This window comes from Ovis canadensis, chromosome 1 (assembly GCF_042477335.2).
Source record: "Ovis canadensis isolate MfBH-ARS-UI-01 breed Bighorn chromosome 1, ARS-UI_OviCan_v2, whole genome shotgun sequence".
Classification (NCBI taxonomy): domain Eukaryota; kingdom Metazoa; phylum Chordata; class Mammalia; order Artiodactyla; family Bovidae; genus Ovis; species Ovis canadensis.
In genome coordinates, this window is record NC_091245.1 from 181,516,053 (window position 1) to 181,542,333 (window position 26,281).

Here is a 26,281-nt window from a genome sequence, read left to right on the forward strand (position 1 = left end):
GCAAAGAGTCAGATACGACTGAGCGACTTCAGTTTCACTTTTCACTTTCGTGCATTGGAGAAAGAAATGGCAACTCACTCCAGTGTTCTTGCCTGGAGAATCCCAGGGACAAGGGAGCCTGGTGGGCTGTTGTCTATGGGATAGCACAGAGTCGCACACGACTGAAGCGACTTAGCAGCAGCAGCAGGAAACAGACTATTGAAGAGCTTTCTTCAGATTCTAGAAGGCTTGTTTAATACTTGGGCTTCCTAAAGACAGTGGCTCTTACTGAAGACTTAGCCATTTCATAAAGAGATATCACAATCTTAGAAAAACTTGCTGAAATATTTAGATGTCATCTCAATTGAAGTTTTATGCCAAGTCTAGGACAGGTTTGGGATAGTCTTCATCCCACCACTAGAGAATGTTTTTCCCTCCTTCAACTAGGTCATGCTTTAAATAATGGACTATGTTTTGACACAATGCGATTTATTTTTTTCGAAAATTTATGTGCCCATTCCTGAGAATGGGCTGAGAACAAGTAAATGAAATTCCTTTTACAGGCTTCTCTGAACAAAATAAATCATCTACATATTCTTATCAGAACTGAATCACAAGGGCAATTTGAATCTTTTACTTCCTGATTACAAACCACACAAAGAAAGAGGGGTTATCAGTGAAGCCCTGGAGCCTAGCTGCCCATATTTGAGTGTTGTCCAGTCAGTTGAAGGCAAAAAGATATTGACTATCCTGGTGTAGAAAATGCACACTGAGAAAGACAGAGCAATAGTCTGCTGCAGTGAAGCAGGCCATGTGGGGAAGAACTGATGAGAGCATAGTATTTAAGTTAGGTAAGTCCCTTGGACTGCAAGGAGATCCAACCAGTCCATCCTAAAGGAAATCAGGCCTGAATAGTCATTGGAAGGAATGATGCTGAAGCTGAAACTCCAATACTTTGGCTACCTGATGCGAAGAACTGACTCATTTGAAAAGACCCTGATGCTGGGAAAGATTGAAGGTGGGAGGAGAAGGGGATGACAGAGGATGAGATGGTTGGATGGCATCACCGACTCGCTGGACATGAGTTTGAGTAAGCTCCAGGAGTTGGTGACGGACAGGGAAGCCTGTCGTGCTGTAGTCCATGGGGTCTCAAAGAGTTGGACACGACTGAGTGACTGAACTGAACCGAACTGGAAGGGGAAGAAAGGATAAAAATTGTATTGATATCCCTGAGATCTTGAACAAATCAATATCTTTGTCCATTTGGTTTCTTTACTGGCAGGACAGAAATGTTACAAGGGTTAGTGCAGGTTATAAAAGGCCTTTGGATAGAAGGCCCTCGACCACAGATTTGAGGCTTTCCTTTGCTCTCTGTGTGTGTGTTAGTCACTTAATTATGTCTGACTCTTTGTGACCCCATGAACTGTAGCCCACCAGGCTCCTCTGTCCATGGGATTCTCCAGGCAAGAATACAGGAGTGGATTGCCATTTCCTTCCCCAGGGGATCTTCCTGACCCAGGGATCGAACCCGGGTCTCCTGCATTGTAGGCAGATTCTTTTGGGGAAGTTTGGGTAAAGAGTTTGGTAGGATTTATCTGGACTTTAATAGATTTCATTCAAATTGTTTTTCTTATGCCAATTCCCATGAAAATTTTAGCCCATAGGGAGTCCGGAAGTGTCAAGATCTTCATCTGGAGTACACATGAAATATAGTGGAGATGGGAAGGTTTATACAGAGCGGACACAACTTGATTATGAATAGGCAACCCCCTGAAACCAGAAATAGTCCCTCTTGTGGGCATTTAATATTACCCTTCCACTTGCAAACTATATCTCTCCATAATAAATATATAGGGGTGGTATCACAGAGCAGGAAGGAATGTTTCTGCGTCAAAGACTCAAGGGTTGTAGTTAAGGAAGAATCTGTGGGTTATCTGAAATACCTATCACTTGTGCGCTATGCTTACGCCAAAGAAGAGACTGAACAAAGATGGCAGGACTTGGAGAAAGATAGTGTTGTGAGAAGATATTTTCTAGTTTCATCCTTTTGTTTGTTGATGATTGAATTATGGTCTATGGTCCAATCAACATTTATTGGAAATGTTTGAGGCATGGCTTTTAGGAGAGTTTGACTTGAATTGATGGGCCTTTTTTTGACCCTGAGGTTTATCATGGAAAAAGGGATTCTGTAGGTCCCTCTCCACATCAGTCCAATCAGTTTTGCAATCCAGAATTTAGCATCATAAGGTTCTGATCAACATGAGTACAAGTTGATATAGGTCAGGTAACCCTGGGTCATATGCACCAAAAGAATTCCAAATTCTTCCATGAATATTTGCTGGTATTGCTTAGGTTCAGGGAAATTTTTCACTACAGTTGCTAATTCCCCCTCTGCACAAGGTTAACTTTTACTGTTGTCTGTATACCTAGCTTATGGGAAGGATGAGCTCTTAGAAGTAAGTGGCATTTGGGGATTTTAGAAGAGTTGTTGAGAAAAGGTAGGTGGCTAGACAAGATGGGGAGCTAAGATCTCACATGCCACATGTGCAAAAGAGAAGAGAGCAGAAAGATAAGAGGAGATGGGGGAACTGGCTATAGGAAGGCAACCGGAAGACAAGGAAGGGGAGGACTTGCTATGGAAATGAGTCTATATTGTTGTTTAAGTTTGTCAAATTTGTCAACTAGCTTTGTCCAAACAATCTTTTAGGGAAGCACTTTTTTAACAGTTTTATTTCAAGTCTTCTGCAAACCAGTTAAAAAAAATGCTTTCCATTAAGTCTGAGAAGTTTATTTTCTTTTTTAAGGTGCCTCTCAAATGAAAGATTTTGTGTAAACCCAGTGTTCCACACAGCGGCCATTGAAGGCCCAGGTCATCCTTGGTGCAGTTATGCCATTTGAAACACAGGTGCAAGAATTAGAACTGTAAAGACTTCTGTGGAAGTCCAGGAAGTAAGACTCTGCGCTTCCACTGCACAGGGCACAGATTAGAAACCTGGTGGGGGAACTAAGATCTCACATGCCACATGTCCAGAAAAATTTTTAATTAATTGAGTAATTTTTTTAAAAAAAGAATTAGAACTATAATGAGCAGACTTATGACATATAAAAAGTAGGAGTCTTTCTAGAAGAAAGAGAGGAATTAGACTTAGTTGACCCTATAAGACCTAGCAACAGTCAGTTGAAAGTGATGCTGGTGCACTTTGAGCCCCAGTGTGATGGTGTGCATGTGTGTGTTCAATCACTTAGTCGTGTCTGACTCTTTGTGACCCCATGGACTATAGCCTGTCGGGCTCCTGTGTCCATGGGATTCTCCAGACAAGAATAGTGGAGTGGCTTGCCTTGCCCTCCTCCAGGGGATCTTCCTGACCCAGGGATCAAACACATGTCTCTTATGTCTACCTGCATTGGCAGGCAGGTTCTTTACCACTAGTGATACCTGGGAGCCCCAGTGTGGTGGTAGCTGCTTCCAAATGTAGACACAACAACCTACACATCAAGGCCAGTGCAGAGTCAGAAAGAAAGCTCTCTATGGATCAAAGTCAAACTCTCAGAATTAAAAAAAAGAAAAAAGAAAGCAACAATAAAAACCCTACGAGGATAGTCTTATTTAGGCTAAGCAACTTTAGTCCAAAAGAATGCCAATCCAATGCCAGTCCAGGGAGGACCATACTGGTCTGTGAGACTAGCTTAAACAAAAGGCTTAAAAGGTCTATGCTTGTATTCTCTTCTAAGACCAACAGCACTTCTAGTTATCACAACACAAAACTAAAGTAGAAAAGAGAGCATTAAAAAAAAAAAAGGATTAAAAAATAAAAGAATGGCCTGAATCCACCAAAGATGTCAAACAAATGGAAACCAATAACAAACCTGAGGTATCAAACTGAAACTCAATAGCCAAAGTACTCAAAGCAAAGAGCAGAGTTCAGACTCGGTGCTGAATCACCAGGTCAACACATACAACTGGCCCCAAGGGGCAGCATTCCATGAAATCTGGAGTTGGCGGTGACAGGCAGTGCAGACATCCCTATGGAACTTTCAGGAAAACTATGGAAATAAAGACCACCCAAAGAAAACAACCCACTCCAGTGTTCTTGCCTGGAGAATCCCAGGGACAGGGGAGCCTGGTGGGCTGCCGTCTATGGGGTTGCACAGAGTCGGACACGACTGAAGCGACTTAGCAGCAGCAGCAAACAAACCGAGGTTATTTATTCAGAGCTTGCTATAGTGAACCACCACCTGTGTTTGGCGGAGACTCAAAGGCAGACAGGAAAGTGGGAAAGCTTTATATAGAAGAAAGGACATCTTCAACAGCGCTGTGATTGGATCTTGATGGCATGGAGAAGCTAGCGTCAGGTGCGTTTTACGGTTTGTGGAACATATTTGGGTTCCTCTGATTGATCCTGAGCTGGAAGCAGGGCTAAATTTGGAGAAGTTGGCAGTCACTGACCAAGTCCTGACTGTTTGGGGCCATTTGGTACAGAGTTTGTGGTTTGGTTTCCTGGACTGGCTGTTGCAGAGGCTATGGGTCAGGGGTCTCTTCATATATGGTCTGGCCATTGTCTGTATGTCCAGTCTCTCACAGTGAAACCTCAGCATTGTAGATATTTTTATAAACTGGCTGATTGAGCATGTTTCATTTTTTAGCTATTGAACTTTAACTGTCATATAGTAATATTTGGTTGTATAACATTTTATATTTTTGAATATAATTTCAAACATATTCTTTCTCCCTTTTATCCTTACAGCAATCTTGTGAAACTGGGGAGGTTAATTACCTAAGGTCATTCATTGGATTGGGGCTTGAATTAAGAGTCAGTCATAGCATAGGCTGATTTGCAATATAACACTCAAATTGTCTGGTATAGATATCATCTATAAAGGCTTTAAAATAGATCTTTTGGGCTCTGTATGATAAACGGTCTGTTCAAATTGCTTCTAAATTCATTACTTAAAATTAGGATAAAGCCTTAAAGAGTCATAGCTCCCTTCAAATACCTACAAGGCTATCATGTGGAAGAAGGATTAGGTTTATTCCTATGGCTCCAGACAGCAGACCTCACACCAGTGAAGAGAAGCACATTTCAATTTAAAATGTGAAATATCTTTCTAGTAATGAGACACTTGCCCTCTAAAGAGGGCTTCCCTGGTGGCTCAGACAGTAAAGAATCCTCCTGCAATGCGAGAGACCTGAGTTTGATCCCTGGGTTGGGAAAATCCCCTGGAGAAAGAAATGGCAACCTACTCCACTATTTTTGCCTGGAGAATTCCATGGACAGCAGAGCTTGGCAGGTTACTGTCCATGGGGTCACAAAGAGTTGGACATGACTGAGCAACTAAGCACAGCTCACAGCCCTCTAAAGAAGGGGCCACCTTGTAAACAGGCCAATTCCTCATCTTTCTTAGTGTTTGAGTAAGACTCCATGATCCTCAGTTCAGTTCAGTTCAGTTCAGTCACTCAATCATGTCCGACACTTTGTGACCCCATGGACTGCAGCATGCCAGGCCTCCCTGTCCATCACCAACTCCCGGAGTTCACTCAAACTCATGTCCATTAAGTTGGTGATGCCATCCAGCCATCTCATCCTCTGTCATCCCCTTCTTCTCCCATCTTAAATCTTTTCCAGCATCAGTCTTTTCCAGTGAGTCAGTTCTTCACATCAGGTGGCCAAAGTATTGGAGTTTCAGCTTCAGCATCAGTCCTTCCAATGAATATTCAGGTCTGATTTCCTTTAGGATTGACTGGTTGGATCTCCTTGCAGTCCAAGGGACTCTTAAGAGTCTTCTCCAACATCACAGTTCAAAAGCATCAATTCTTCAATGCTCAGGTTTCTTTATAGTCCAACTCTCACATCTATACATGACCACTGGAAAAACCATAGCTTTGACTAGATGGACTTTTGTTGGCAAAATAATGTCTCTGCTTTTTAATATGCTATCTAGGTTGGTCATAACTTTCCTTCCAAGGAGCAAGTGTTTTTTAATTCATGACTGCAGTCAACATCTGCAGTGACTTTGGAGCCCAAAGAAATAAAGTCTGCCACTGTTTCCACTGTTTCCCCATCTATTTGCCATGAAGTGATGAGGCCGGATGCCATGATCTTTGTTTTCTGAATATTGAGTTTTAAGCCAACTTTTTCACTCTCCTCTTTCATCAAGAGGCTCTTTAGTTCTTCTTTGCTTTCAGCCATAAGGTGGTGTCATCTGCATATCTGAGGTTCTTGATACTTTTCCTGGCAATCTTGATTCTAATCTGTGCTTCACCCAGCCCAGTGTTTCTCATGATGTACTCTGCATATAAGTTAAATAAGCAGGGTGAAATATCCATGATCCTTCACCTCTAGAAAGCGCTTGAACTGGCCAGGCCAGTTCATCTCAAAGGGAATTACAAACACCAAGTTTATGAAACTTTTTCAAGTTATAAAAAGACACATAGACATTTTAAATACAGCAGTTTCACATCACTCAAATTCTGCTTGAAATTATGTTTCTCAAAAAAAAAAAAAAGAACCTCAGTTCTATTTTAGACTTTACCCCCCAGACCCTTCTATGAATTAGCACTTTTGTCCTTATGCCCATAGATTTTCAAAAATATTTTTTTAAGCAAAAAATGTTTTTAAAGTCTTAATAGGAAGTCATCTAAATCTATCTACATTGTTTTCTGATCACCCAGCTGTATATCAAATGTATTACACTCATTTTTTGATGTTTTAATAAATTGTAGGAATTCAATGAAGTTTAAAAAAGAGAGAAACCCTTTCCATTGAATGGCAAATGCTGGGATTTTAATCTGCAATCTTAACTCTTTGAACATGAACTTTTTTCTTCTTTGTGGCTTCTTTTTTTAATGTTCTCTCAGGTTGATCTCAATTATATTCTCTTCCAGTTTACAAATAACTTGAAGCTGAAATGAAACAGAGTCCTCCTGATCTGGGATTATCTAGCGCTCGAAAAGGATTTGCCAGAGATCCTCTCCTCATTCTACTCTTTTTTTTTTTTTTAATTTTACTTTATTTTTAATTGGAGGATAATTACTTTACAATATCCTGGTGGTTTCAACCCACTCTTGACCTGCCTCTCCAATTGTTTTAAATTGAATCTCCTAATTTTTGCCTGAAGGGTATTTCCTTTTGAATTGGGTTGCGGTTTCTCTCTTGAAAAACAATACAGAATCCTGGGGATTCTGCCGATCTAAGAATCACTGCAGAAGCAAAGTAGACCCGAAATTGGAGCAGAATGTGTCCTCTGCACAAATCCAGGTGCTCTGGGTCTTCTTGACAACTTCCAGGACTCGACTTAAGGCAGTGTTAAGACTGTTTTCTTTACCATATTTATTTTTATATGACTGTACCTATTTACATATGTTCACATATGGCGAGGGAGAGGAAAAGTGATGACGTGAGGCTCCTTGAGATTAGGAGGTGATAAGGAAATAAAGCAGGTGACTGGGAAGGTAGAAGTGAGAATTATGTTCGAGAAGGGACGCTTGAGAGTTAATAACCATCTCTCAGACGAGCAGGAGTTCTCTGCAGGTAGCAGACTGGAAATGCGAACTCTTTGGGGACAGGCTCTGTTGCTTTCTGTTCCTTCACTTGCAGGAAGGTGCATATTTATTTAAAACGGACTGAATTTCCTGCTCAATGGCTGGTCTTGATTCTTCAAGACTAGTGGGTATTTCCTTTTAATGTCTCCAATGCTGTTTTTTTCTTTTTGAGGTTGAGGGGGAAGAGATCGGTTGAAATTCTGGTTGGCTAAGTGAGAGATTCTCAGAAATGAGAAAGGGGGGAGGAAACAGACTTAGAAGGCGGCAGGAGCCCCCGGTCGCCCCCCTTTGCTGCGCACCCACTACCTCCGCCTGGTGACCTTCCGTGGAGACCCCAGGAGGCTGCATCAATATTTGATCAGCCTTTCGCCAGCGCGTTGCCAGCACTCGTCGGCGGGGCTTGCCAGGCATCGCCAGCGCGGCGCTGAAAACAGCGCGGGGCCGCCGGGGGCTTTGGGAGGACCGGCTCTGCGCTCGCCCCCTCCCCCCGGGCCGCTGGGCTTGGGAGCGGCCGGGCCGCGGCGCCCACCATGCGCGGTTGCACGCGGCTGGCGCTGCTCTGCGCGCTGCCCTGGCTTCTGCCGTTGGTGGCACCCGGGCGCCCCGCGCCACCCGCAGCGCTGCGCCGCGACCCCCGCAACCCCGCCAGGGGCGCAGAGTTCGATCGCATCTACAGCGGGGTGGTGAGCCTCCCCACCGAGAACATCTACTCCTTCAACTACACCAGCCAGCCCGGCCAGGTAAGACACTGGCTCCCCCGCGCTCCCAGGAACTTGCCCGACCTCAGAGCCCTGCCGCTGCTCTGGATCTCCGGGGAGTCGACCTCGGGAGACCTCGGGGACCATGGAACCCTCGTTCCCTTTCCCCTTCAAAGCAGTCACTGCCCGAGCTGCCGCATCCTCGCCACCGGCCTCGGGGACAACTCCGCCTCCCCTCCCGCCTCCCCGGCCTGGTCGCGGGCATTACTGGGCTTTGCAGGGTCGCCGGTTCCCCGTACCGTCTGCGGGTCCCGGTCCCCTGACCGGCCCTTCTCTAGGGAGGTCACAATTTTTAAAGCGGAGAAGGAAAATGACCACACCTCTGTTCCCAAGCCCCCGTGGGGAAGGAACCTCATCTCTTTTGGTTGATTCTGTCAGACCCTTCTATTCCATAGCGCCTGGGGAGGGAGAGCTGCTCAGAATCTAAAATGGGAATGTGTGAGGATGGACGAGAGCTGCAGAACCTCTGTGTGTGTGCAAGAGCCACTGCCTGCGTTTCTGTGTCGTCGTCACACGCATGTGCTTCAGAGAAGCCAGAAGACCCGGCCAGAGATACCAGAGCTGAAGCCCTCAGCCGATCTATGGAGGTTTTGAGTTTATATAAGGATGGATAACTGAGTGCAAGTTCTAGACCTTTTTCTGACCAAAGTTGAGGTGAGATGAGGAAAGGAAAAGACTGTTCCAACATCGCTCCCTTTGACACATATACTCTGGTTGTAGGATGTGAGAAAATGCATAGTTAGCTTACCCCCTCTAACACATCACCCTTTGAGGCACAGCGGAAAAACTCCCCAGTGTACCTGCCTCCAGTTCTTCTTCACATAAATGTCTGTGGATGACTGTGTGTATGTATGTATACATTTGTATGAATGTGTATGTATTCCTTGTTGGGCCAGCATTCCCGACTCCCTCGGGAAATTCAGAACGGGACTGAGATGCCAAGATGTGCCTTCCTAACTCTCACTTAGGATAGAAACTGAGAAACCTGGTAGCTTGGAGTGGTATTGAGCCTGAGGGACCACTGTGCTCATCACCACTCCCAGATGTCTCCCCAGTGTGTGTACTGAGCAAGTGCTCCATCTCCAGTCTGGCACCAGATCCTAAGCCTGGTCTTCACCATGGACCATGTCACCATATTCTTACCCTGTCCTGTCCCTCCCGGACCTTCAGGTTGTACATCCTAAAGTAAGCAGAGTGGTTGTGTGCACAGCCATTCCACTGTAGACAAGAGGGAGAGGGTGTCAGTTTTTACTCCTTGCTGCTACTGCTGCTGCTGCTAAGTCGCTTCAGTCGTGTCCGACTCTGTGTGACCCCATGGACTGCAGCCTACCAGGCTCCTCCGTCCATGGGATTTTCCACGCAAGAGTACTGGAGTGGGGTGCCATTGCCTTCTCCATTACTCCTTACATTCCTCCTAACCCAGTTCTTCTGGTTGGGTGTGCTGTATGGATCAGCTGACATTGCACTGAAGCATGTTCCCAGCCCTGTTACTGGCTCAGAAAAAATAAAGTCTGAAAAACCCCATGATCTCTGGGGTGTACTGTCAGTTTCCCTCTAAATCATTGGTAAGGAAACTCAAATGACAGATGCAGAGTAAGATCTAACATCAGGCTTTAATAGTTCTTACACTTCCGCTTAGAGATAGAGTGACTTTTTTTTAAGCTGTTGTTTGGACCTTTTTGCCGGTAGTATTCAGTGAGTTCCCCTACCACAGCACAAGTCACCCTGTTTGCAGTTAGGATCACCTACTTGACTCTCCCAGAAAACCATGAGATATTGATACATTTTTATATCTGTATTGCTACATTCTCTCCACCCTAGTACATAGCACAGTGCTTGGCACATATCAATTTACTAATGTTTTTGAAAAAATGAATAAATAGGTAGGAAAAAACCTTAAGGAATCTTTAAGCTACAACTAAATAAAATATATGCTTTTTAGTAGGTTGACTGTGAGATCATTTCAGATAAAAACAAAATTCAAAAAAATCATTCTGAGGTTATGCTCTTCCTATTTTGCCTTTATGTATGCTAAAATGCCCTTTATTTTGTGAAACAATGGTGATAATTAGCTTTTAAAATATCTTTGCATGATGCAATAAAATACTGACAGTCCCTAAATTTTACTAGTCTGAGAAATACAGTGGGGAACCATGGGACTCAAGTATTTTAATTATTTTAATACCAATATGGAATAATAGGAACCAGATGTCCTCAAATCTTATAGCTTTCTGAAACTTTTCTTTAATGTGCAAATTAGACAGTGGAACCCTCAATCCACTTACTTTAGAAAATTGCCCTTCTTTCTCTCTAGTCCAGTACTCCAGATGCTTTCTCCAGAGATGGCATTTTTCTGACCTAGCCATCCAAACCATTATTCTGTTTCTCTGGGTGGCTTGCTCTCTTCTTTGGTCCCTTTTGCCCTATTTTGGAAACTAGCACCCCCTCCTTCTAATACCATGAACAGAATCCAGTTGGATATAGCAGAATTTTACTGAAGGTTTGGAATAGCCTGAGGGAACTGAATAGCAGAGTAGGTGATAGATTAAATCAGAAAGTAGGCGACAGACTATTTTTTGGGCTCCAAAATCACTGCAGATGGTGACTACAGCCATGAAATTAAAAGACGCTTGCTCCTTGGATGAAAAGTTACAACCAACCTAGACAGCATATTAAAAAGCAGAGACATTACTTTGCCAACAAAGATCCATCTAGTCAAGGCTATGGTTTTTCCAGTAGTCAGGTATGGATGTGAGAGTTGGACTATAAGGAAAGCTGAACGCCAAAGAACTGATGCTTTTGAATCGTGGTGCTAGAGAAGACTCTTGAGAGTCCCCTGGACTGCAAGGAGATCCAACCAGTCAATCCTAAAGGAGATCAGGCCTGAAAATTCGTTGGAACGAATGATGCTGAAGCTGAAACTCCAATACTTTGGCCAACTGCTGTAAAGAACTGACTCATTGGAAAAGACTGATGCTGGGAAAGATTTAAGATGGGAGAAGAAGGGGATGACAGAGGATGAGATGGCTGTATGGCATCACCGACTCAATGGACATGAGTTTGAGTAAACTCCAGGAGTTGGTGATGGACAGGGAGGCCTGGCGTGCTCCAGTCCATGGGGTCAGAAAGAGTCAGACACAACTGAGCAACTGAACTGAACTGAGGTGATAGATTGAATCAATAGGTAATAGATTAAGTCTAGGACTTCCCTGGTGGTCCAGTGGTTAAGAATGTGACTGCCAATGCAGGGGACATGGGTTGATCCCTGGTCTGGGAAGACTCCACATGCCAAGGGGCACCGAAGCCCATATGCCATAACCACTACACCAAGCTCTGGAGCCCATTCTCTGCAGCAAGAGAAGCTACCACAGTAAGAAACCCCTGCTCACCTCAACTAGGAAAGCCTGCACTCGGCAACAAAGACCTAGTGCAGTCAAAATTAAATTAAAAAAATATTTTAATATACCCTTTTAAAAAGTCTGAAATCTAAGCAACGATGTCATAACAATTTACCAGCTATTCCCCCACCAGAAGAAATGTCAAGATAGTAGCACGATTTTCTAGGCCCTGGCTTGTTACCATTTTCTTGGCCACCCCTCACCCCACATGCTGGCCTCTCAGTCTCTAAATTTTTGTTACTGTCTCACATCAAGCAGTTTTGCCTCCATCACCAACTCCACACTTACTGAAGAACTCTGTTAAATAAAGATCTATGAACCCAAGAACAGAAGCTTGGCCATGACCTTTTTCCTTTAGCCCAAGCAAAGGTTTGGTCAGGGCTCTCTCTCCTGCACAGGTCATTTCCCATCTACTCCTCCTCAACACAACTAAGAATTTGGTTTAGACATAGGTATATTCTAATTGGAAAAATGAAAAATATTGAAAGAAATACATAGAACAGTGTTTATATTTGTGCTGGTGGACATGAAGACTTTTACTTTGAAAAGACCCTGGATATTTCCTATAATACATATCTGAAAATACTGATTATAACACTGTAAGTAAAGGAAGAAGAAATTAAAGCAGTGTGGATAAGTGCCATCTAAAAGAAAAAAAAAGAATTTGATTTAGAAATTAAAAGGCTATTTTTTATTTCATTTTATCTTCTTTATCTCCTCAAGCCATTGATAGGTTTGTCATTACTTTTCCTTTATCTCGGAAGAGAAAGGCTATTCTAAGTTTAGACTTTGGTGGAGAGAGGAAACTGTCCTGGGAGACTTTGTTGCTAATCTTCCCTGTCAGCCACTGCATCTCCCATACCAAACTCTGTCTCCCAGAACTATTCAGCCAAGTGTGTCCTGCTAATCAGCTAAGCAAGCACCAGGAAAAGTCCTACATGCCTTCCAGGCAAAGTAATGTAAATATTCAGTTGCCATTAAAAGAAAAACCACTGAAAAAATGGAGTGACTGGTTTAAAAAATGAATAATGAAAATAACTATTTAATACAGATTAGGCAAGATCATGGTTCATTTCAGTTCCCTGGAGGGGCAGTGTCTGGAGGCTCCCTTTAAGGGGCGAGGATTTCATTGTGTCAGTCAGGGTGTTCTATAACCGTTACGAGGCTGGATGGGGCCAAACCAGGAGGAAATCACCTTGTTGAGAAAGTTGCCAGGGATATGTTTGACTACGACATAGAGCTTAAAAGGTTTATTAGGACATGAGAATCTCTTGTAGAGACAGGTGGTGACAACAATCAGATATTTCTGTTTGAGCCAGATGGTGATAAGAAGCCCTTAAATAAAAGTCTGAACATCACCCAACAAGAGGTCTTCTGTTTCAATAACAGAATTCGTCGCATGCTATAGATTTTTGAATTTGGAATGTTTCTCTGGACGTATTTTGTTTATTAAACTGAGGCATTTATTTTTTAATGACGTAAATGTTTCTATGCCTAAGGAACAAAGCTTGGCTTTATTAATATCTAGCAGTATCTAGAACCAGTTATAGCAGCTTTTCAGATCCTGATTCAAAAAGCCTATCCAGTTCCCATGAACGATGAAATACCTATCAGGACATCGCAGGACTAACTTCTAGCCATGTATATTACTGCTTACAAAGACGCCTTTAAAATCTTGATGCCTCAGCTCTCCCCATCTTATCTGTCTCCCCTGTGTTCTATGTATCCTGCAACAGAGAACCTGCTCTGCTGTCCTCCCCCACCTCCTTGCTGAACTGGACTGGTGCTTGTGTGTGAAGAGAGATTCATCTCGTTAGCACAGTATCAGAGTGGCTGGTTACTGTCTCAGTCAGCATGGACTGTTAGAGTACCACAGACGGTGCCTCAGAAAAAAAAAAAACACACTGATTTCTCACAGTTCTGAAGGCTGGGAAGTCCAAGATCAAAGTGTTGGCAGACTTGCATGTGGTGAGAGCTGGCTTCCGGGCTTGTAAACAGCACTTACAGATGTGTCCTCACGTAGCCCAGACAGCAGAGAGAGGAACAAGCTTTCTCCTGTCTCTTCTCTCCCTTTTTTTAAATTTAACAAAATATTTATTTATTTGGCTCTGCTGGGTTTTAGATGTAGCACTCAGGATCTCTAGGTGCAGTACGGAGGATCTACTTCCCTGACCAGGGATCGAACCCAGGCCCCATGCCTTGGGAGCATAGAGTCTTAGCCACTGGACCAGCAGGAAAGTCCCTCTCCTGTCTTTTCTTATAAGGGCACTAATCCCATCACAAGGACTCTAACCTCATGATCTAATTACATTCCAAAGGCCCTGACTTCAAATTCTCTCACCGTGCGGATTAGGCTTCAGCTGATGAATTTGAGGAGAGAGGGTACACAAACATTCATTCAGTCCATAGCGTTACCTCTCACTTTTTTCCTCTGTGGCTCTGAAAAAAAAAAAAGTATTGACATGTCATAAGGGTGTTTAAGGGAGACGGCAATGGCACCCCACTCCAGCACTCCTGCCTGGAAAATCCCATGGATGGAGGAGCCTGGTGGGCCGCAGTCCATGGGGTCGCTAAGAGTCGGACATGACTGAGTGACTTCACTTTCACTTTTCACTTTCATGCATTGGAGAAGGAAATGGCAACCCACTCCAGTGTTCTTGTCTGGAGAGTCCCAGGGATGGGGGAGCCTGGTGGGCTGCCGTCGGACACGACTAAAGCGACTTAGCAGCAGCAGCAGCAGCAGCAGCGGCAGCAAGGGTATTTAAGAGGCTGACATTACTCCAGTTAGAAGTCTGATTTTATGGAGGATCCATGTTCTGCCTGCCTTGACCTGATAGTTGTATGCTAAACTGTATAATGGATTCTGTGTGTGCTGTCCAATATTTTAGCCACTATCCACACGTGACTATCAAGCATTTGAAATGTGGCTAGTCACAAAATGAGATGTGCTATGTAGAACACACACCAGATTTTGAAGACAATGTGAAATAAACAACATAAAATGTGTCATTAACATTTTATTGATCAAATATTTTTATATATTCAGTTAAATACATCAATAAAATTCACCTCTTTCTATGTTCTTACGGTAGCTTCTAGAAAATTTGAAAGCAAAATGTGACTCATATTTTTATTGGACAGCACTGGTCCCAGGACTACAAGACTTTAGAGAAGTCATACACCCTACAGATAATTTTGTCAGAGGAAATGAGGCTTGAAAAGGTCAAAATAGATAAGTAGAACTTGGATACGAACAAAGAAAGGGGAAGGACTGTTCAGATACAGAAGAATATGCCCTATTTCTTCTTTGGCAATACTGCCATCAGAGGTGGTAGTAGTATATATTCCTACCAGGCGACACTGAAGAACCTAAGCCACCCCATTTTGTTAAAAAAGACTCCATTTTAGAGTTCTGAGGAAAGAGTCTTTGGAAATCCCCTGACCTCACCCCACCACCTGCGAGCCAATCAGATCCCAGACCAGGATCTCCTGACTTTACGTTCAGGACTTATGACCTGCCTGGAAAATTCGACTTAAGCCCGGGAAATGGGAATCAATGAGAACCCGTGGCCAACCCGGGAAATGAAAACCAATCAGAACCCAACACCTGACCCTTCCACAGAAGGTAACCAATTAGCCGTCTCCCAACCCGGAAACTCCCGTTTTTTGAATTTTTCGCGTGAGAATACCCTATATAAGCAATGTAACCCAGAGTTCGGGCCTCCTCTCCTTAGCCGCTGCATCGGTAACGGTGGGAGCCCCAGCTCGAGCTTGGTAATAAAAACTCTCTTGCTTTTGCATCGGATACCAGCTCCCTAGTGGTCATTGGGAGATTTTGCGGCTTGGGCATAACAACACATAATATCTAGTCTTTTCTTGCGATGACAGGCACCATTGATCACGATTGTCTAGTTTCATTAATTCATTAGGAACAGTAAGATAATATTGAGTTATGTCATTTATTTTTTCATTTCTGAGCCAGAATAGTTTTGTCTGTCTCTCTGAATTTTTAAAATTGAAGAATGGTTAATTTACAGCACTGTATTAGTTTCAAGTATACAGTAAAGTGATTCAGTTTTACATAAATATGTATATTCTTTTTCAGATTCTTTTTCAGCATAGATTATTATGAAATATTGAGTGTAGTACCCTGTACTATGTAGCAGGCCCTTGTTTATCTACTATCTCTGGGTGGTGAGATTACGGAGAATTTTAATGTTCTTCTCTGTACTTTCCAAACATTTCACAATAAATACAATAAATATTTCACAATAAAAGTAAGAAAATAACATCTTACTTTTACTCAAGGCAAGGGAAGCACTGACTGGGGCAGTGTTTTATCCCTGTGTGTTCTACCCTTAGGTGTTTCTATCCCTTTTACCGCATGTGATCCTTCAGCAAATTCTCTTGCCTCCCTGAACTTTATTTTTCCCACTGATAAGAGGAGAAGATTGCAGTTCTGATCCTTATTCAGGAACTAAGGTTCTGTGTTCTGACTTTTTTTTTTTTTTTTTTTTACCGTGTATGAGATTGTAGATTTTTTTAACTAGAGACTAGAAATTTCTTGCCAAAAAGATAATTTCTCTTTGTCATATAAAAGCAAGTAAATGGAAACTTCAAATTACTGTTTCCAAAAAACTACTCTCTTTTGTATGCTTTGAGGGGTTTCCCATAGGGCTCCTCACTGCCTGGAACTTGGTTTCCATGTGTTACCTGATATATCCCCTAGGTCATTCCTGTCAGCTTGACCTGAAGATACCATGAAACCTCTTGGTTGCTAGAAGTGCTAGCATTTCTTTCTTCATTTCAAATAGAAGTAATCACACCTTGTTGATACTATTACTCGTTGCCATGCAGCAACCCAGAAAATGTTAGCCAGCTCCTCCTGCCCTGTGTATCACTGAAGCTGACTGAAGTTCCATCTCAACACATCAAGATGGTGCATTAATGATTTAAAGGCGCATCTAATGAGCTATTAGAATTGGACCTCACCACCCTTTCTGTCTATTTGGTAAGAAAAACATCAAATATACCATGGGCTACCAGATAATACATTCACAGTCCATTCTATTTTGCTTAAAATAAAAATAAATTTATAAACATTGATTTTCTTCTCTTGAATATTTTGAAAATGGAAACTTTGAGGTTTTCTGGTACAGAGTTGGTGATACAAACCGAAAGAAAACTGATGGACTTGTATTTTACTCAAAACCTAAGATCAGCAGTAAGAGCATCATATTCCATTAAGTCCTCAGCCTAAGATCCTTTGGCTTTTATATATAATGTTTCTAAGAATGTGTGTAAAAATTGTATAGGAGAAGCAGTTGATTTACATGTTACAAGATAGCGCTTCATTCCTAAAAAGCAAAGCTGAGTCTTATGTAGCAAATTTAACTTATACAGTAAATTTTATTAATAATAGCCTTAATTAAAATTAATTTGCTGTACTAAATAATTATTCAAATTTTTGTTCCCCTTACCCCCTCAGTTTATTTGAAGTGACCATAACAGCCAAAGAAATTGATTTTACTACTGGCGAGAAGTTATGTGCAGACGTTAATTTTGTTACAAGATTTGACAGGGAATTTTCAGTTGGTTGAACAAGAAGAGTGAGGCTGACTTGAAGGTGTCATATTGAGAAAATGTGTGCAGAGAAAGCTACATATAAGTTTTCTTTCCTGATAAGAAACTGGTAGAAATCCACTTCCCTGTCACAGTTCCCAAGACTTGGGACGTTTTCTCTCTATCCCTGGTGGCTCTGTGGTAAAGAATCTGCCTATGATACAGGAGCCACAAGAGACGTGGGTTCAGTCCCTGGGTTGGGAAGATTCTCTGGAGAAGGGCATGGCAAGCCACTCCAGTATTCTTTCCTGGAGAATCCCATGGACAGAGGAGCCTAGAATCGCCAAGAGTCAGACACAACTGAAGCTACTTTGCATGCATGAACCACTGAAAAGCTCTTGAGGGGCTAGCTGTCAACCCATACTTTGAAGGAACTTTATTTTGGACCCAGCCTTCTACAGTTGATCCCAAGGATGGTTGGGGTGTCAGTATATAATTATGGAAATGTTGCCTATTTAAAAGTTAAGATCACCTTTTTTTGGTTAAACTTTAAAGTACTTGAATAAAATACTTATTTTCCAAAAATGGTGACAAAATTAAAGTTTATCTAACATCATCAAGTAACATGTTGTCCTGAATAAAACATCCTTTGGCCTCCTGGGAACTTAGACTTGATACTGTGAAGAGTGTAGATAAAAATTAACCTCTCTTTCTGCCTAATCTGGGATGTAAAAGATTTCCAACTTTGTTAGCTTCCTCACTGTTTTCCTATATGTATATATATTTTAACTCAACTTTATTTTTAAAAGCAGTTTTAAGTTTATAGAAAAATTAAGCAGAAAATGCAGAGAGTTCCCATATATTCTCTCTCCACCCACACAGTTTCCCTTATTATTAATATCTTGCATTAGCATGGCAAACTAATGATGAGCTGATATTAATGTAATATTGCTGTCATATTGACCTTAATTATTTATTAAAGTCCATAGTTTACATTAGGTTTACTTTTGGTGTTGTACAGTTCTGTGGGTGCTGAGAAATGCATCATGTCATATATCCGTCATTACAGTAGATTATACAGAATAATTTCACTCCCACAAAAATCCTGTGTATTCTACCTACTCTTCCTTTCTTCGTTTCTCTCAGACCCCAGCAATCACTGATTTTCTTTACTCTCTTTTTAGTTTCACTTTTTCCAGAACATCACATAATTAACATCATACAGCATGTAGCCTTTTCAGACTTGCCTCTTTCTCTTAGCTTTCAAGGATCCTGCATGTCTTTTCAAGACTTGGTAGCTTATTTCTTTTTAGTACTAAATATTCTATTGTTTGGGTGTACCATAGTTTGTTTATCCATTCACTTGTTAAAGACATCATGGTTGCTTCCAATTTTTGGTAATTATGAATTAAGCTGCTGTAAACATTCAGGTGCAGATTTTGTATGGACACAAGTTTTCAACTCATTTGAGTAACTCCCCAAAAGCTTAATTTCTAGATCATATGGTAAGAGTATGTTTAGTTTTATAAAGAAACCTCTCAAACTTGTCTTCCCAAGTGGCTGAACCACTTTGCAGTCCCACCAGGAAGGAATGAGAGTTCATGTTCCACATCTTTATCTGCATCTTGTGTTGTCAGTGCTTTGGATTTCAGCCATTCTGATAGGTGTAGGGTGATATCTTATTGTTTTCACTTGCAGCTTCCGAATGGCATGTGTAGTTGAGTATCTTTTCATATGTTTATTTGCCATCTGCATATATTCTTTGGTGAGGCATCTTCTCAGATCTTTTATTCACTTTTAAACTGGGTTGTTTGTTTCCTTATTGTTGAATTTTAAGTGTTCTTTGTAGATTCTGGATAGCAGTCCTTTATCAGACACAAGTTTTGTAAATATCTTCCCCTCGTCTGTGAGCTTATCTTCTTATTCTCTTAATAGTATTTTTTACAGAGCAGTCATTCTTTAATGAATTACCATTTCTCAGTATTTTTCCCCATGGATCATGCCTTTGGTGTTGTATCTAAAAAGTTGTCATAAAATCTAAGATCACCTAGATTTTCTCCTGTGTTATCTTCTGGAAATTTTATAGTTGGGAATTTCACATTTAGGTTTGTGATTCATCGTGTTGGTGAAAGGTGTAAAGTCTCTGTCTAGAATTTTTGTGTGGTTTTTGTGTTGCTTATGATACCCAATTGTTCTAGCACCATTGTTGAAAAGACTGCCCTAGGATTTCAGTCTTACATGTATATTTGTGGCCTATCTTGGACCAAAGAGCTTAAGCAGCTCGTTTTTTGGGATTCACTGTCCTCACTATTGTTCCCAACCTTCCTCCCTGTTACCACCACCTCCAGTCTCTTGTTGCTCCTTTGCTTTATGTATCTTATGTCTCTCTGCTTTTTTCCATCCCTTTTGTCTTTCCAGTCCAAGGTTCTTGCTCTTCTCTGGCTTTTTGAAGCTTTGCTACTGGCAAAATATTCTTTCTCCTTCATTTCAGAAGATACGCTTGTTGCTTCTTTCCTGATTCAGAGTCAAGATGGGTCCTCTCATTCACTGGAGAGCTGGTCTCTCAATTTTTAAGGTTTTGCTATAGAATTTTATTAATACCAGTGGTGGAGGATGAAGGACATATATTATTTGGGGATTCAGTGTATATTTGTCTTGACTTCATGTGCTGTTTTTGCCTTTATTCATGCTAACAATATTTTCTTTGTCAAGTTTGCTTAGCTGCAGAAATGCATCATTGGGATTGCATTTGAGACTTTTTTCTATCCTTTCCAAAAAGAAATATAAAATATCCCGCAAAACCATAAGAAAGAGAAAATTGTAATTTAAACTTAAGAGCTGAAAGGACCTTATAAATTACCCAATCTCTTCCTCTTAACGGGAGAGAAAACTGAGCTGGTAAAATAAATTACTTGCCCAAATTATGTAACTAGTTTGAAGCAAAGCCAGCAACATAACTTGGGTTCCTAAGGACATTTCCTTGGGATATTTCTATTAAAGCCTCCCATAAAAGCACATCTTTTATGATTATCAACAACAATAAACACAGTTTTTAAGAACTATAGTCATACTTCCACAGTCAGGTCGTTTGATCATACAATTTAAGAGATTTATGTCTGACTCCCTTACAATTACTGAAAATTGAAACAGGATTTTCATTTCTGTTTTTCTTCTAAGGACTGTCTAAACATCTCTTTGCCTGTGTAAGTCAGACAAGCAGAGCTGACAATAAGTACAGCTGTGAATCTGACAGACTTCCTTCAGTGTTTCACGGAGCCACATCCACCCACCAACTGTGAGCCTACCCTGACCCTGTGGACCAATCTTCATCTCTTTAGTGCTTTATCATCATTGATGCTGGGTTCCTCCTTTGCACAGAGAGAGTGCAGCTTGGAGACCCAAGCAGTTAACCTGTTACCCTAAGACATTAAGTATTAATCCCGAGAACTGGTATTTCCAGATCCCCACTGAGTCCGGAAATAAGCTATGAAGATAAACTATAGCAAACAGGAATAACTGACTACTCTGTCCCTTTAGATCTAACTGACCTTTTGTGGATGAAGTGACTCACAACTATTTTAATTTACCTAACCAGTGGTATATATTACACTCCCTCCCAAATTAGCATGTAAATGTTCACCATTTTATTTGATCCTCTCTAATACTTACAAAAAAGGAATCTTGTATTCGTCCCCAAACTCTCCCCATATTGACTTCACCAGAGTGAAGAAATCGAAGATTTCTAGGAGAGGGACTGTGTTTATCTGGGTATTAAAGGGACAAACGTGGGGGATAATGAGAGAGGCAAACAGAGGGAAGTCTGGGTGTGCAGAGGTGGTTTAGGGTGATCCGTGGATAGTAAAGTTCAAGTTAGCTGCAGGATATGAGTAAAGCAGACAGAGAAGGAAAGAGGGTGTGGGGTCAGGCTAGGCTTTTGGCTACATCAACAGAAATCAGCTAACCAACATAAGCAGAAAAAGAATTTACCAGATGGATATTGGGTAGCACCCAACCTGAGTTCCCAAGCTCCCACTAGAGTGACCAAGAGAGAATACACTGTAGAAATAACAACAGTCGTGAAGCAGGAATGTTGCGGCCAAGATGCTCACCTAGGCACCACCACCTTCTCAGCCATTAGGCATGGTCACCCCTAGGCCCTGCTGTCACGGTCCCTACTGATGCCACTACTGACAGTGAATGCTAAACTCTCCCTTCATCTTGTGTCATTTAATCACCGTTGAAAGTACCAGGTGAGAGCATCCAACCATCTGAGCGTGAGTCCTGTATCTGGCCTCTGTGGCGTCTACAGGGAGTCTTTCCTCCCACCAAACACGCAAGTGCGATAGAGGGGAGGACGTTCCTCTAAAACAAGCAAGGCATTTGGTTGCTGTTGTTTAATTGCCAAGTCATGTCCGATTCTTTTGCGACCACATGGACTGTAGTCTGCCAGGCTCCTCTGTCCCTGTGTGTGCTAAGTCTCTCAGTCGTGTCCACCTCTTTGCAACCCTGTGGATTATAGCCCGCCAGGCTCCTCTGTCCATGGGATTCTCCAGGCAAGAATACTGGAGTGCGTTGCCATGCCCTCCTCCAGAGGATCTTCCTGACCCAGGGACTGAACCCACGTCTCTTTTGTCTCTGCATTGGCAGGTGGGTTCTTTATCACTAGCACCACTATCAACTCCACTAAAGTTTTCATGGGGTGTCTCTAGTGAGGATGTTTGTTGGAAGACAGCTACATGGACCCAGACATAAGTGATCAGGGACTGAAGGGAGGAGATCTAGGCTAGCAAAGGCTTCTGTCTTTGCCCATTTAATGAGAAGTATTTCATCTGAGCATCAGAATAGAACCCAAGTCATATATATATCATCTCTGCCACAGTGTTTACTCCACAATTAGAAATAGTTTTGTCTCTTAAATATGGTCCTCCCTGAGATGTCTTCTGCTTGTCTTGGGAAATTTCCTTTGAAGATTTTGAAGAGGAAGATGTTTGCAGATGATTAGCTTTGTCTTGTTTAGGAAGCAGTTTACTTTAGGTTACACTTATGTCCCAACAATACATATTTAACATTATAAATGGCACCGGTCTGGCAATGAATACCACTACAGCAATAAACAGCTGCTAAGTGTCAGATCATAACTCTCACAATTATCGCAGTTTCATAGTGCTTTTCCATCTTTAGAGCATTAATTAAGCAGGCCCCAGAACAGCTCTAGAAGAAGCATGCCTGCAGTGCAATCATTCAGCACATAAATAAAAGCCAGGGAGTAGCTTCTTGTGTTCTGCCTCAAATCAGAAAAATAATCATTTTTCCCTCTTCAACCCCCTCATGGGAGAAGGAGTAGAAGGAGGGAATAGAGAGACAAAGGAAAGATAAAGAGGAAAGAGAAATCACACACAGAGATGAGCACACTCAGATGCCTGAGAGGTTGGTGAATCAGCAGAAACCCCTGATTCTGTCCCAGGAGCCCAGGCTGGAGATGCCTCAACCTGAGGGAGGGAAGTTGGATGGAGGAGCTAACGCAAAGGCTGTGAGAGGCCCTGGAGAGAAGGTGGCCAGCCCTTGTCTGGAGAGGCAAATGGCTGCCCACAGTTCATGAGGCCATGGGTAGGGAACAGGATGGGGGAGAGCTTTCTTGCCTCCCTTGGTTTGGCCCCAGTGGACTGCCACCTGCCCAGCCTTGTCATCATCAGGAGGGAGGAAGCAAGCAGCACCCACCTGGGGATGCTGGCTTGTGGGATGATGTCTGTGGAGGCTGGAGGGGAGCAGGGTAACCACCATGCCTACTGACCTGCTGACTCTGAGCAGCCCCTGCTTCCCCACTGCCGCCTTCTCCGGGTAGAGGCCAGCAGGTCAGGATGGGAGCAGGAATGGTGGGGAAGCGGTGGGGGAGAAGGGGAGAGGTAAAATTGGTGGGAGACAAAGAAGCTAGAGCAGTGATGACGGGTGTGATCAGCTTAGGCTCTCTACCCTTCCGGTGTCCCTGCCGCACTGCACTCCTCTGCATTTAGCGTCTCTCTTCTGAGGTTCTCACTGCTGCCTTAGGTGGATGATGCCTCAGAGAATCAGAGCCTATGGGAGGAAATAACAACAGATTTGCAGAGGGAACTAACATGAGAAACGTCAACCTTTATCAGATGTAGCAGAATTGATGAACATGAGGAGTAAGGCATCATCATAAGCAAAGTGAATATCCTGGGAGAGATATGAATAGGAGGGCACTGTTCAGATGAAACAGGTTACAGTTATAATGATGAACCAACTGGACATCCCAGGTTGAAAAAATAATGTTGTTTACACAAAGACCTCGGCAATGGGCTGAACATTAGAGTGAATGATGGATTAGAGAACTGGAGAATAAAGCTGAGGATTTACCTAAAGAGATGTAGAAATTAAAAAGAAAAAATAATGATAAAAATTCAGAAATTGGGAGGGCAGACCCAAGTATGACATCAACATAGTAGGGGTCTCACAGGAAGAAAACAAATGGAGAGAAAGGAATATCTGTAGAAATAATGCTGAAGAATCAATAACAGCCATTTCCCTGACATCCTGGGGTGTTTTTAAGATTTGTGAAAGGCTACAACCTTAGCTGGACTACCTCCAGTCATATGAAAACAGTAACTGTGGTGTATGTATTAGTGTTGTTAGTCGCTCAGTTGTGTCTGATTCTTTAAGACACCATGGACTGTAGTCTGCCAGGCTCCTCTGTCCATGTGATTCTCCAGGCAAGAATACTGGAGTGGGTTGCCATTCCCTTCTCAGGGATCTTCCTGACCCAGGGACTGAACCTAGATCTCTTGCATTGCAGGCAGATTCTTTACCATCTGAGCCACCACGGAACTAAGTGTCAAATACATGCTTGATTCCAAATACGTCACAAAGTCCTCAAAGAGAGACAAAACAAATACATGGAACAATAAGCAAATGTGAAACATGAAAATATGATGTAATTGAGTGCTAAATTGGGTAGTACAGTTCATACAGTTCATCAGTTTTATGATATTAAATGACGAGATTAAGGTGAATTAAGAGTCTTCAAGACATACCAGACTTGACACCAGTTCTTGTGGGGGAAAAAAAAAAAAATCACAGAATTTCCCAAAATGTGTTCTATGGAATATTGTTATGTGGAATAGTCTCAGTGCTCCATGTAAAAGGGATTCCAAGCGTAGTGAAATTTGGCCATGTTTTGACCGCCCAATATCTGAACCCCATTCCTGTATATTTGGGGGAAAGTCCTCATTTCATGCATCCTTGCTGGAGATAGAGCTCTTTCCACTAGGGAAGCAGAACAGCAGGCATCTGCTTTCTCAAACACACCTTTCCCACACCTACCAAGCTCAGACCTGGGCGTGTGGCCTCAGTGTGCTTATCAGACCTGCTTTCCCCAGACTTTGATATGGAGCCAGTGATCCAGGGAGGCAGCTGTTCAGCAGCAACAGAGGCAGCACTGGGCATCCGGGGATGGTCGTGGCAAAGGGGTGGTAGCACTTAAAACCTCCCAAAGGCTTTCTATTGTCCTTAGAGTAAAGCTCCAACTTCCCTATTGTGACTTTAAGACTCCTCAGGACCATCATGGCCTTTCAGGACCTCACACTTCAGCAAACCTGATTTTCCCTTAATCCTTCAGACTTGCATCTTGCCTTCTCTCTCTCTCTTTCTCTTTCCCTCTTTCTTCTCTTTTCTTCCTTGTGTCTGCGGTACTGTTCCCTTTGTTTGGACATTTCTCTTGCTTTGTCTGCATTTTTCTGGTTAATTTCTGTTCATCCTTTAGGAAGGTATTTCCCAGAAAGTCTGTGCCATGCACTTCCACAGCGACTTGAATGTTAATACACTTGCTTGTTGAATTGGCATTCCGTGTGCAAACATGTGATCTCAGTGAGGGCAAAGGCTATGTCCACACTGCTTAGTAAGGTATCTTCGTGCCTGGGACAATGCCTGGCACAGGGTGGGGAGTCAAATATTTACTGAATGAACAAAGTCCATCCTAAAGGAGCTACAATCTAGACCGTGTATTGTTCTATATTCCTAGCCTGCCAATTATTATACCTATCGTCATTGTTTTCTCATGTTTTTACTGGAATTTAAATGTTTAAAATAAAATTTAAGTCATAAGCCAAATAAGGAAAGAGTATATAAATGTATTTCTGTCCAGATTATTGCTGGCATAATGACATGGGTGAGACAAGGTCTGTAAAGCATGATTCTTAGGAAAGTGCTCTGAATACAAAATGCTGAGAATCTAAAATAGGGAATAAATAGCTTCCAAGGGGTAAACTGCTCTTTTCAATGGGATGAACGAGCTCCTCCAGGAAAGCTGGAAGCCAGACTGTGAAAGGAAATTAATATCCTACGTGAGATGGACTACACAGCCTTCTCCTCTGCCGGGGTAGTTGGGCTTGCGTGTCTCCACACATGGAAAACTGTCAGTCAACAGCTGATTAACTGGTGAACGTGCAAGAGTGGGAAACTACCGTCCCAACCCAGAGCCGGGTAGGGCAGCTCTGCCTTCTACTCTGCCGGATACTCGGCAGGTCACAGAACATGGTCACCAATAGTCTAGGGAGATGGATAGTTGGGGTGTGACTGTTCCCATTCTACAGTTGAGGAAACTGAGAATTCAAGTGATTTTTCCAAAGTCACCCAGATAGTAGATGTCATACCAGAAATAAAATCCAGGTCTACATGTCTTTCTGCATTATAGCAGAGGTTTACAGAAGATGGTTTTCTAAGGCTGCATCAGCCAAAGTGAATTTTAAACAATCACATCAATAACTACAGGAATCACTTTAATGCTTATCTTAAAAAAAAAAGTATGATTAAAGCAACTCAGTTCCCTGCAGTAGTTATGAAACCCATGGATGAAATGCTTCATTTACTAGGACTTTCTAGCTTCGAGTAAGAAAAGGATTCAGAACTGCAAGGTCACTTTGCTCCAGGGCAGCTCTTTTCACTCAGTAGTCACATAATGGACTCTGTCAGCGGTGCCCTTCCTTCAGCATGAAGGCTCTTGGCAAGGGGATACAGGTTGGAGATCAGCT

The 26,281-nt window shown here is 42.4% G+C and overlaps 1 protein-coding gene across 7 annotated transcripts in view; it reads left to right on the forward strand.

The window, feature by feature from the left end:
* The window catches only part of SIDT1 (SID1 transmembrane family member 1), a 115,149-nt gene that overhangs the window by 541 nt on the left and 88,327 nt on the right, over positions 1-26,281 (forward strand). For 4 of the 7 annotated variants that reach the window (XR_011249229.1, XR_011249228.1, XM_069553561.1 and 1 more), the window contains exon 1: positions 7,416-8,259. The exons of 1 other annotated variant lie outside the window; for it this stretch is intronic. Coding sequence is in view for 2 of the 6 variants with exons in the window: in XM_069553561.1 (XP_069409662.1) it covers positions 8,050-8,259 (210 nt within the window). In the remaining 4 variants the exon portion in view is untranslated. Of the gene's footprint in view, positions 1-3,923; positions 4,333-7,415; positions 8,260-26,281 lie in introns of those variants that run through there. 2 more of the 7 variants (XM_069553586.1, XM_069553594.1) reach the window with 1 other exon arrangement.